Source organism: Salminus brasiliensis, chromosome 15, assembly GCF_030463535.1.
Source record: "Salminus brasiliensis chromosome 15, fSalBra1.hap2, whole genome shotgun sequence".
Classification (NCBI taxonomy): domain Eukaryota; kingdom Metazoa; phylum Chordata; class Actinopteri; order Characiformes; family Bryconidae; genus Salminus; species Salminus brasiliensis.
Window position 1 is genome coordinate 28,199,457 of NC_132892.1, and position 12,260 is coordinate 28,211,716.

At 41.1% G+C, this 12,260-nt stretch overlaps 1 protein-coding gene across 2 annotated transcripts in view; it reads left to right on the forward strand.

Moving 5' to 3' along the window:
* The window catches only part of itga6b (integrin, alpha 6b), a 44,230-nt gene that overhangs the window by 14,208 nt on the left and 17,762 nt on the right, over positions 1–12,260 (forward strand). For both annotated transcript variants that reach the window (XM_072656614.1, XM_072656613.1), the window contains exons 2-5: positions 7,537–7,664; positions 8,377–8,456; positions 8,609–8,870; positions 9,906–10,037. In XM_072656614.1, coding sequence (XP_072512715.1) covers positions 7,537–7,664; positions 8,377–8,456; positions 8,609–8,870; positions 9,906–10,037 — 602 coding nt within the window. The remainder of the gene's footprint in view (positions 1–7,536; positions 7,665–8,376; positions 8,457–8,608; positions 8,871–9,905; positions 10,038–12,260) is intronic.

The following is a 12,260-nucleotide window of genomic DNA, read 5'->3' on the forward strand; positions in this document are numbered from 1 at the left end:
CGTGGCGCTGCATAGTTTACAGATAAGGCAGATGTGCAGTGTGTCCTGCTCTACTGCATGTTTGTGTGTAGATGTGGGTGATGGATGCTTACTGTCACCAGCGACCTCAGGCAACATTACACACACACACACAAACACACACACACACACGCTGGTTCTAACTTGTTCTCTTCTTTCTTTTTTCTTTCATAAAGTTTTATTTAATTTTATTTTTTAATTTGATTATTTTTTACATTTTCATTTACAAATGATTAATTTATTTACAGATATATTAATTAATTTCTTTGTTTTTATTTTCTTTAATTCATTTTTCCTTTTTGTCAGTTAAACAAAATGCTTTCTTTATTATTTCTGTAGTTCATTTTGACTTCTTGAATAATTAAATCTTTTTTTTTTTAAGTTTCTTTTCCTTTGTGTTTTTTCTTTTCACTATTTCTTATTTCTTTGTTTCAGAAAGTTAATTTCATCATAGTGAACTGTCTTTCTTTCTGGGCTAATTAGCACTGAACCTTAGAGGCTACTGCTCATTCTAATCCTGGGCCGTCTTGCTCAGGCTATGAGAAATTGCAGAAACTGGTGGCACATTATGCTAATGCCACGCGCCACGAATCTTGCACCAGGGATTGTCCTTCTCCTCTGGGACAACATGATTTACCAAAGAATGAATCAGAGTTATTGATTTTGTCCTGCTGTCGTTCTGTAGCTCGGCATCAGTATCTCAATCAGCAATTAGTCATTCAGAGGATCCAGAGGCATTCAGCAGTAAAATCTGCAAAAGGAAAAACGCAGAGACACACAAAGAGTGAGCTAAACGTCCCTCAAGCCCTGACCTTAACTGCAATTTTGCATGCAAGTTGGGTCGTGTGAATTCCTGTGAATTTAGCGGCTGTGCAATCTACTGGCCTGGGGTGCTGTTAGTAATGGATATGCATAACCTTTTCCACAGAGTTCATTAGCAAGGTCGGGACAAAGCTTTCTGAGAGGAATGACAAAGAGCTGTTGGTCTGATTGTCAGTTGTAAGGTTGGTCAAGTAGAGAGAAAGAGAAAGAGCAGAGTAGAGCTGGGCGATATGGACATTTTTTATATCACAATATTTATTATATATATATATACGATATTTATCGCAATATCTTGTCATGTAGGCAAAATGCACCAGCAGCGTACTCTCCAATACTGAGTACTGTGATTTTTCATCAAAATATGCTCCACTGAATTAAATAAGACTGATTACACTCCTTGTAATGAAACATGCAGATAACCAGTGCTCTTTAAGCACTGACGATATCCACAATAAACGTATAAATGCATATTGTGTAACATGATACCATAATTTATCATAATATCATAATTTATCACGATAAAATATCGTCACATTGCCCAGCTCAGCGCAGAGGACATTTATCATTATTGGTCAAAAGGGACGTCCCTACTTTTAGAACGAATAGCTGCTGTTAAAGAATGGGTTTGGCTGAGCCACATTTGAATTGAATTGTAATTGGACGAGCTTCACTTCAGTTTTGAGCTAATGTTAACAAACTGCGAGGAAGGTCAAAAACGGGTCGTACATCATACCAGGGAAGCCTCTTCGAGCCACTGTGCCATTTTTTGAGTTTTCCTGTTTCTAATGGGGTGATCAGATCTTACAAAGAAGGAACTGCAAGTATTGATTTTCGCATGCTGACATCCATTAGCATACAGATTAGCATATGGCTAGCTGGTTGTGCTGAGTATGCTTTTAAGCGAATATCTGTTGTCACGGATACAGTTTTAAAAGTCATTGGTTATCCCTAATAATGATATTAATAAATAACTACTAGATTTTGGAGGAGCATTGCTGTGAAAATTTGACTGCATTCAGCGACAAGAGCGTTAGTGAGGTCGAGATGTTGGATGGTCACCACCCCACCTCAGGGATCCCAGAAGCACTGACTAGAGCTCCATCATTCCAGAGAACATAGTTCTTCCACTGCTCCACAGCTCAACACTGGGGGGCTTTATACCCCTCTAGCCCACGCCTGGCATTAGGCACGGTGCCAGTATGTCCTATTCTATTGTCAGTACTTCTCTACAGATTCTAGAAAAGCTGTGTGTGTGTGCGTGTGTATTTGCATATCTGAATGCATTCATTAGAAGGGGTGTCCACAAACATTTGGACATATGGCGTATATAGTCAAAGCCACTTACTTGTAAGTGACTGATAACTGGTGTAAAGTCACCTTGCCACCACATAAGTCCAGTGTTATGCTTTCAGGTGTATGATATAATCTTTGCTAATCAAACAGTGTATAAAGTAAAACTACATATCCCATAATCCTCGAATTGTATGATTTAAGATGCTGTTAGAAAAACATGCCCATTTAGACGCCAGGTTCACTAATCCCTGTTCTCATTGGTATTGTTCTCAAGTGCTTATTAAACACTAATTCCATCACATTGACCTGATCAGACGGACCTAACTGGCCTATATAATGACCAAGCCAGTACCCCAGTGTAAAGCTCTCGAAGTGAAGGGACACTGTAAGCTGATAGAAGCCGCATGATTGGAAACTCTGTGCTGTCGGTGCAAATTGCACTGAAGCAAATGCCAAGTATGTGTTTTACAATACAAAGAGAAGCCTGTCCCGCTCGCCCGGACACATGCAGCTTTCTTCACTGTGTATTCTGGAAAATGTGACCCGTAAACATTTCCCTCTTTATTCCTCTCAGAAAGAGGGCGTCCTGGCGAGCGTCTGTTTCCTCGAAGCAGGCTGGAAATAAAAAAAAAAGGAGCTTAGTGTGAATTAGACACTTTAGCACTGCTGCTTCAAACACTGAGGCCTATCTGCAGTCGCTTAGAAGCTGTGAACCCGGAGCTCATGACCTCTGGCCTTGCAGTAATATAATGGGCTCTGGTTTAAAGGCATGTAAAAGAGTTGACTGCCAACATAAAGTGAGATTTATCTGAGGTTTTAAACAGTCTGCTTGTTTTTACTCGTGCAAAAACAATAAAAAGAGGAAAAATGACTTGTGTATTATTTGCCAGTGGCCACAGGTTAAGCCACAACATGCAGTCTAATATATCAGGATAAATATATATATATATATATATATATATATATATATATATATATATATATATATATATATATATATATATATATATATATATATATATATATACATATAGACACAGTCTGTATACGCTCCCAGCTGGAAATAGTCTGGCTCACATCTGAGACTGCATTTAAACTTAAGCACTTTTATTATTCTCCTGAAAGTGCCGCTGAGATGTTCACCACCAGGAGAACAATTAGTGTTGCACCATCACTGCATCAGTAGTGGTGACAGTACTGGTCTTTAAATGTGCTAAAGAATGTATTAAGAAAGTATTTTTGAGTATTTTGAGTTAGTGGTAAGTTGTTTGATGTATAAATATTATGTTTTTTGATTGGGCTGAAGCATTATCGCATGTGGTTTAACAAGCCTACTTACCACCCTGTTACCTCAGAATGAAATACGCTGATGTCCCTTTCACGGCAGGCTTGTGAACAAAAATTATATACGACTTCATATACATGATACATGATTTTGACCTTTTGTCAAAATAATAAATTCATTTCTTGTGATTTTGAGCTTTTTGTCCAAATAATGGCTTGTTTGGGCTGATTCTGTTGAAATAATGACTTTCTGGAAAAAGACTTGCTCAGCCTTAGCTAATTTCCCTGATTTTGATGTAATGATTTTGTTGACAAACGTTTTGTCTGGAGATTTTGGCTGATTTTGTTGAAATAGTGACCTAGCTTTTGAAATATTTTGTTGAAATATTTACTTTTTTCTGGAGGTTTTGACTGATTTTATTAAAATAGTGACTTATTTTCTGGAGGCTTTGGCTGATTTTGTTGAAATAGTGACTTATTTTCTGGAGGTTTTGACTCATTTTGTTGCCATTATTTACTTTCTGGAGATTTTGACTGGTTTTATTAAAATAGTGACTTATTTTCTGGAGGCTTTGGCTGATTTTGTTGAAATAGTGACTTTTTTCTGGAGGTTTTGGCTGATTATGTTGAAATAGTGACTTATTGTCTGGAGGTTTTGACTGATTTTGTTGGCATTGTTTGCTTTCCTTAGATTTTGACAGATTTTGTTGATATAGTGACTTATTTTCTGGAGGCTTTGGCTGATTTTGTTAAAATATTGACTTATTATCTGGAGTTTTTGACTAATTTTTTTGCCATTATTTACTTTCTGGAGGTTTTGGCTGATTATGTTGAAATAGTGACTTATTTTCTGGAGGTTTTGGCTGATTTTGTTGGCATTGTTTGCTTTCCTTAGATTTTGGCTGATTTTGACTTGATTTTTGATTTTGACTTAGCTTTTGAAATATTTTGTTGACATATTGACTTTCTTTCTGGAGATTTTGACTGATGTTGCAACAATGACCCTGTCTGGAAAAACGTACTTGCATTCAAAATCAGGCACTCATGTACCATTAATTAACACTGTGACTACCAACCACGTGTAACAGCTAACCCCCTGTTCCCTTATTTGTTGTCGACTTTTAGGCCTGATATGTGAACTAGTGGAACTGCCAATCCTTTGTTAGTCCTTTGTTCTAGTTGCTATCTCTGTCTGTAGCTGTCTGATAGTGCAGCCCGTCTGTATCCATTTCAAAGTCTGCACAATTTCAAAGCACTGGGACCGGTGTGGACCGGTGTCCTTTGACGCTGCCCTGCGGCCTCTTGACTGCTGCATTGTGGGTAACGTAGTCTCCTCCACCGTCAGAGCTCTTTTTGTTCGCCACCACAAAGAGAACTTGTGCAGCCAAACTCTGAAGTGTTTGGGATGAATGTTGTCACCGCAGCAGCCGATCCAGACAGAAGAAAAGAGCCTTTCAGTCAAACAACTGCACTGAAACCAGAGCTTCGGCCTCAGCCTGGATCGTGTCTGGGGGTCGTCTCTGTCCTGCTGCCGCTCTTTTCAGGCCGGAGCTAAAAGGAAGGCTCTGTTGTTTCTCCTCTGGACAGCCTGAGAGAATGGGATGAGTGATGTGTGGCCTACTGTAGCTGCAGCTCACAGGCTGGGCAGCCATGTTATGAGCACACAGAATGAGGGCTTCTGGTGTTCCCGCAGTGTCTGCAGTGTGCCTCCTCTTGTAGGAGGATTCCTCTTTCGTCTTTCGAGTGTGAAAGTTAGGGCAGAATTGCAGGAGATAATAAGAGCACTGCGAGCAGCAGTGTGGGAAGTGAAGTGGGGGTGCTGAGGGTTGCAGCACTCCCAGTTCTCAGGATTGTTTGATTGAATCTGCTGGAAATCAGATGTGCAGGGCTAGTTTCTGGTTGGGGCTTGCAGTTTTATTGCACATTCTGTTCATATTTTTATTACACAGAAGATCAGTAATTTAGCACAGCACGCCGAAAAGCTTCCCTCAACAACTTGGAGGCATGTCACTAAAACACGACCAAATAGGAGTAAACTGTAGGCCAGCTCTGTGGCCTAGTATTAGTTTTAAGCGTTACATTTTTTAAAAGTTGAATGTTTAGTGTGCTACTCATCAGACTTCGTAAAGGGGTCAGGGTTACACTATGCGATTTTACCCCGAATTTAGCCCCGATTGTCAGTCTGGCTGAGTCTATGCTGGTTTCTCTAGTCTGCAGACTATTCGTCAGAATCCAGTAGTGCATGAGGGGGCGTGTCAGACCAGTTTGTGCTTAGCCAATGAAAACAGAGTACAGGTTTTTTAGTTTTACGTTCCACCCTAAATGATGCAGCAGCTACATTCTGGCTTTAGGACACGTCCGATACTGCTGGACCAATTAAGGTGGACCAGAAATTTGCCCTTAAGGTACGTGTGTTTTAGGGCGTGTTCAGTTTAGGTTATCCTTAATCCCTGAATGTGAGAGATCCAGTCTTTTTATGAACAGTCATGCAGTGAACCCAAAGCTTAGGAAGGAATCTTCTGCTGTTTGGGACTCAAAAACAGACTAAATATAAAATCATTTAGAGTCATTGTGATTGTCATAGAGTCAGGTGTGACTGAAACCCACTGAGAGCTTTAACCCCCTTTAATCCGCCTGACATCACTCCTGCAGTGGAATCCCACACACAAGCAGGAGTCTGTTGTGTGTTTAAAGAGACGTGTTCATTCTTGCATGAGGTTTCCTTAAGCCTCCTGAAGGCCAGCTCACAAAACTGCCCACTGGGTACTTCTTTTAGAACCCTGAAGAAAACAGCCTGACCCCGTTTACACCTGGTCACTTCTTGTGAGTAGTGTCTGGCTTGTATCCTGATAAGAATTTAACCACACGTGTTCACACTGGGCAGTCAAATGCGTGTCTGGTTAGTCAGACTAAGATCAGATCGCTGTGTGGGACGGAATATGCAAATTCACTCGATGTGTCACGTTGTGTCACTGGGGTTTGGGTTGTACTGGGAGGGGTTTTGGCTGTGGAATGTGTCTTGGAGAGACGGATGGGTAAATCGTGGCTCAGATGCCTCCTGAAGTAGTCTGAGGGATTGGATTAGCGCCTGGGTTGAATGAGTCTTGGGTGCGCCTTACTCAGATATAACCCTGATACTCAAGACGCATGAGGTGACCAGGTGTAAACGGGGGCCATGGGTTCAATACCTGCATAGCTAAGGCTAAAGTTGAGGTAAAGCCTGTGACACAGGTTTGTTGGTCACCGTTACTGAAAACTTTACACCTTTGGTGTCTGACATTTGGTTTATTTAGCCAGCTAAATAGTGTGGTTCTCAGTAGTGGTGTACGAAAATATTAATATATCGAAGTATCACAATATTATGTTCTGCAGTACTGTATGGATTCTCAGAAACACAGTATTGATTATTAATGAATCGTTTAATAATGTAAAGATTGGTGGGAGTGATTCATTTACCGCTAGTCTTCAGATCCCTCTGTTCTGATTGGATAAAAAGTCTGACCTTTTCTTTTACTCAGATTTCTGCTCCCCAGGTGCTGGAGTTGGCTGCCCACCACTCTGGGTGTGTGTGTACAATGACAAATACTTGCACCTTTACCTTTTACTTTTTAAAATAAAAGCAACACGCCTGATCGTTGCTGTCACAAAAAAAACAAAGATGTATCTCCAAGTCATTTTTAAGCATTTCTGTTGGTCCATTCATCATGAACTTTGACACAATGTAAACTGTCAGATTCAAATAAATAAATGCTAAAATGACAGAAGTGGAGATACAAGGTTCATGCATAATGGAAACCAGTACTTGCTTTCTTTCAATATTTCTAAACTAAAAATCTTTATTGTGTGACACCAATCGGGGCACTTCCTGGGATTTTGGACCCCATAAAATGTTGCACCGGACCCCACAGCTCTAACAATTCTGCTAAAAAAATATACACAAATATTACATTTTTTAGGGCCCCTATCAGTCATAGGCCCTTAGAATCGCCCTAGCCCCCAATATGGCGCCTCTGGATACCAATATGTATAAAGACGTAATCTATCCCAACACTATTTGCTATCCTGATCTTGATTGGCTTAATCTTATTGGCTTCTCTTTTCTGCCTCTTTTGCTTTCAGGCTGTTGGTTGGTGCTCCCAAAGCAAATAAATTGCCAAGGCAGCAGTCCCAGGTAACCGGAGGGTTGTACAACTGCGATATCAGCTCTGTCAGCAATACCTGCCAACGAATCAACTTTGACAATGACGGTAAGGTTTTAGTAAGCATGAACTCTCTAGCTCTGTATAGACCCATCTATACCCATCTCTGTAGCCATTCTGACGCCAATGTATAACATTACAATGACTAGGAGCCGATCAGTTAGTTGGGCTTTCTGTTTTCTGTTGGACATTTTTATTCATACAAACTTTGTGTTGCTTCCAAACATCACTGTATCCCCATTTCCTGACCGATGTTGTACAGGGGACAGAAGTATTCGGACACACCACTTAATCATTGAATTCAGGTGTTATATGCAGTCCCATTGCTACAGGTGTATAAATCAGGCCCCTAGCCATGCAGTAGGCCTTTTTCCCACACATTAGTGAAAGGATGGGTGGTTCTAAAGAGCTCACTGCTCTTTACAACTTCAGCATGGTTTTGTATGTAATAGGAGACACCGTTGCACCAACAACGTCAGCTGGTGAAATTATTTCCTCCTTCCTAGATCTTCCTCCCTCAGCTGTGAGTGGTATTATTATTGAATAGTGGAAGCGTTTAGAGGAACCACAGAGAGCAGCTCAGCCACCGAGTGTCCGACCACGTAAACTTACAGAGCAGAGTCAGGGCCGAGTGCTGAGCTCAGAGCACAGTGCAGAAAAGTCTCCAACGCTCTGCTGACTCTGCTGAAGGTTTTTGTCCTTGACAGCGACATTATGTAAATATGTGACGTTGCTGTTGTTTGTGTGTGTGTATGTGTAGAGAACGTGAAGGCAGAGAACAAGAGTAACCAGTGGATGGGAGTCACTGTGCAGAGCCAAGGACCTGGTGGCAAAATTGTGGTTAGTATGGCGTGTGTGTGCATTGTCTCTAATTTAATATAATTTAGGCAATACTTCGCCCAAACTGATCCAACCCAAAGGTTATAAAGTGGGCGGTTCATTAGTGTCCATCAGTCGATAAGTAAGCACCTGTCGGGATGTGTCGTTTGCAGACGTGCGCTCACCGCTACCAGCGCCGCTTCTTCGTAAACACTGCCCAGGAGTCCCGCGACATCACGGGCCGCTGCTACGTGCTGCGTCAGGACCTGACCATTGACGAGACCACCGGGGACGAAGGCGGAGACTGGAAGTTCTGCGAGGGTCGAGCCCGAGGCCACGAGCGTTTCGGCTCCTGCCAGCAGGGCATGTCCGCCACCTTCACCAAAGACTACCACTACCTGGTGTTCGGAGCACCTGGAGCATTTAACTGGAAAGGTTAGCAGAGAGGGTACGGTGGGTGGGCTGGGGCAACAGGTTTGCTGTAGTGGAGTGTTTTAGCATCAGGATTTAACGATGATTATAATTAATGAGAATTAATCACAGGTTTTTTGGTAGGAATGTTCAGATTAAGGTTTTTTACCCCTGATCCAATCCAAGGCTCTAAATGCTGATAAGCGACTGATACTCATCCGATATTTGTTACCATACATACAGTCAATCAATCACAACTTAATGTGTTCATGTGTTTTTTTTCCTCATAAAAGTTCCCATAGAATGCATTAATTGAGTGTTGAAGTTGTTATTTAATGAAGAAATTTTAAGTGTGTGACTTTAGTTGGAGGGAAAAACGCTTAGATGTTGTTTAACAAGCACATTTACCACCCTGTTATTTTGTCTCACAAAGAAACATGCCGATGGTCCTGTTTTTGGAGGGCCTGTGGGAAAATAAAAATGGATAAGCTCTGCCTTTATTGGCTGGTTTAGCCTAGCTTAGCCTAAACTTTAGAACTTTAGCAAAAGAAATTATGAATTTTAATGAATAATGAGTTACTCCTGTGTCTTAAATTGTATCTAAATTATAGTAGAGTCTGCTAATGTTAGCTTTTAGCCTTGCTTCCATATTCTCCTGAAGTAACCATCACATGTAGCCATGAATGGCTTTCTCTAGTGGGCTGGGTTTCTGTAAATTATGGGGGCGTAAATATAGTGAGTTAAGACTGTGATATGAAAGTTTTGGGGTTTTAGGAATTGGCTCGTTTTCCAGCTGTGCTTTAATTATGCTGGAATTATTTTTTTTTAAATGAAGAGACGACAGTGTCTGAGGTTGTACTGAGCCCTCGCTCATTCAACTATGCCAAGATAAGTACAGTATTTGGTTCGGCACGTCTGACAGCAGAGACCATGCACTTAAGTTGTTGTTTTGCATCTTGCTTGTTTCTTTTCTTGGTTTCATCTCTCCATCAACCCATCCATCCATCTCATCCCCTCCGCTGACTCCGCTGTGATACCTTTGTGGGGGCGTGGCTTCAGGCGTGGTGCGGGTGGAGCAGAAGAACAACACCCTCTTGGAGCTGGGTTTCTACGATGACGGGCCGTATGAGGTCATGTACAAAACAGCTGAAGGATTGGACGCTGTTACCGTCCCGGCCAACAGCTACTTAGGTGCGCCCAGCCATCATTACATCACACCACAGTCATATTCATCAACCTCACCAACAACAAACACAGACGGAAATTCACAGAATCCCCGTTTGAATGTTAGAAGTAGATGAAGGTCAGGTTTGAGGTGCAAGGACTCTCTGTTAGTCTTCACTTCTTGCTTTTCTCAGTCTGTTTGTGGGCATATATGTGTGTGTGGTTCTAGGTGTACTGTTCATGTCTAGTGTGTTGAGCAGCGACCCTGATGAGTTCCTGTATAAGTCGTATCCTCCTCAGGTTGATGCTGCCATGGAGGATGGTGTGAAGGCCAATAGCTACTTAGGTTTGTGGGACGTTCTGGATGATGCCATCGTTCATTCCAGTCATATCCCACCATGTCTTGTGCAAAACATATAAACTATAAGCTATAAGCCATGTCTCAAAGTCTAGGCTGCAGGCAAAGTTGGAGAACCCTGGTAAATGCTTGAGAACCCTGGTCTGAGAAGGTCTGAGTCATGTTATACAAGTAGGAGAATGTAGTGTTAGGAGACTTGGCTAAGGACTCTTGTTGCCTGGCCAGGGAATCGATCCTCACTCTGCCATGGGAAAGGTGGTGTTGTTACCCACTACACCTGCCGACCACTGGGCTAAATTTTAAATTAAGATTTCAATTTCATTCAATTTCCAATTTATCAATGAACTTTTCAGACAAAATGGAATCACCTTTGCCAGTCGTGGTTTCAAGGCTGTTTCCACCATATTTTTGAAAGTTGTTCTCCATGCATGATAATTAGGGAGTGTCTATAGATCTCAAAGAAGAAAGCTTCATACCTAAAGACTCCAAATTTCCCGTCCACATTCTTTGAGACATGACTATAGATTTCATAATATGAGTTTGTGACCATTTGAACTACATGAGTTCATGTTTTATTTAGTTTATGGAGTTTTCTGGCCAATCATTTGGTGCAGACTGCATGCAGAGGTGGGCAGCATGGCAGCAGTTAATCGCTATAACTGTTGTTATTGTAATAAACAGTATGGTCCTATTCGCACATTGTGGATATAACAAGCATTTAAAGAACTCTGACTAACAGTGTTTCATAACTGGTTCATTTAACTGGATCTACACTCTTAGAAATATAGATATTTTTTCAGAGTTTCAGATTGTTGTGATACATATCATGAAAATGAAAGGATATATATATATATATATATATATATATATATATATATATATATATATATATATATATATATATATATATATATATTATTACAAACCGGATTCCAAAAAAGTTGGGGCACTAAACAAATTGTGAATAAAAACTGAATGCAATGATGTGGAGATGGCAAATGTCAATATTTTATTCATAATAGAACATAGATGACAGATCAAAAGTTTAATCTGAGTAAATGTAACATTTAAAAGGAGAAATATGTTGATTCAAAATGTCATGGCGTCAACAAATCCCAAAAAAGTTGGGACAAGTAGCAATAAGTGGCTGGAAAAAGGAAATTGAGCATATAACGAACAGCTGGAAGACCAATTAACACTAATTAGGTCAATTGACAACATGATTGGGTATAAAAAGAGCTTGTCAGTGTCTCTCTGAAGCCAAGATGGTAAGAGGATCACCAATTCCACCATTGTTGCGCAGAAAGATACCCAGAATGGTGTTACCCAGCGTAAAATAGCAAAGACTTTTAAGGTATCATCATCAACCGTGCTTAACATCATCAAAAGATTCAGAGAATCTGGAACAATCGCTGTGCGTAAGGGTCAAGGTCGTAAAACTCTACTGGATGCTCGTGATCTCCGGGCCCTTAAACGTCACTGCATCTCAAACAGGAATGCCACTGTCAAGGAAATAACAGAATGGGCTCAGGAATACTTCCAGAAATCATTGTCAGTGAACACAATCCACCGTGCCATCCGCCGTTGCCAGCTGAAACTCTACAGTGCAAAGAGGAAGCCATTTCTAAGCAAGCTCCACAAGTTCAGACGGTTGCACTGGGCCAGGGGTCTTTTAAAATGGACTGTGGCAAAATGGAAGACTGTTCTGTGGTCAGATGAGTCACGATTTGAAGTTCTTTAGGGAACACTGGGACGCCATGTCATCCGGACCAGAGAGGACAAGGATAACCCAAGTTGTTATCAATGCTCCGTTCAGAAGCCTGCATCACTGATGGTATGGGGTTGCATGAGTGCTTGTGGCATGGGCAGCTTGCATGTCTGGAAAGGCACCA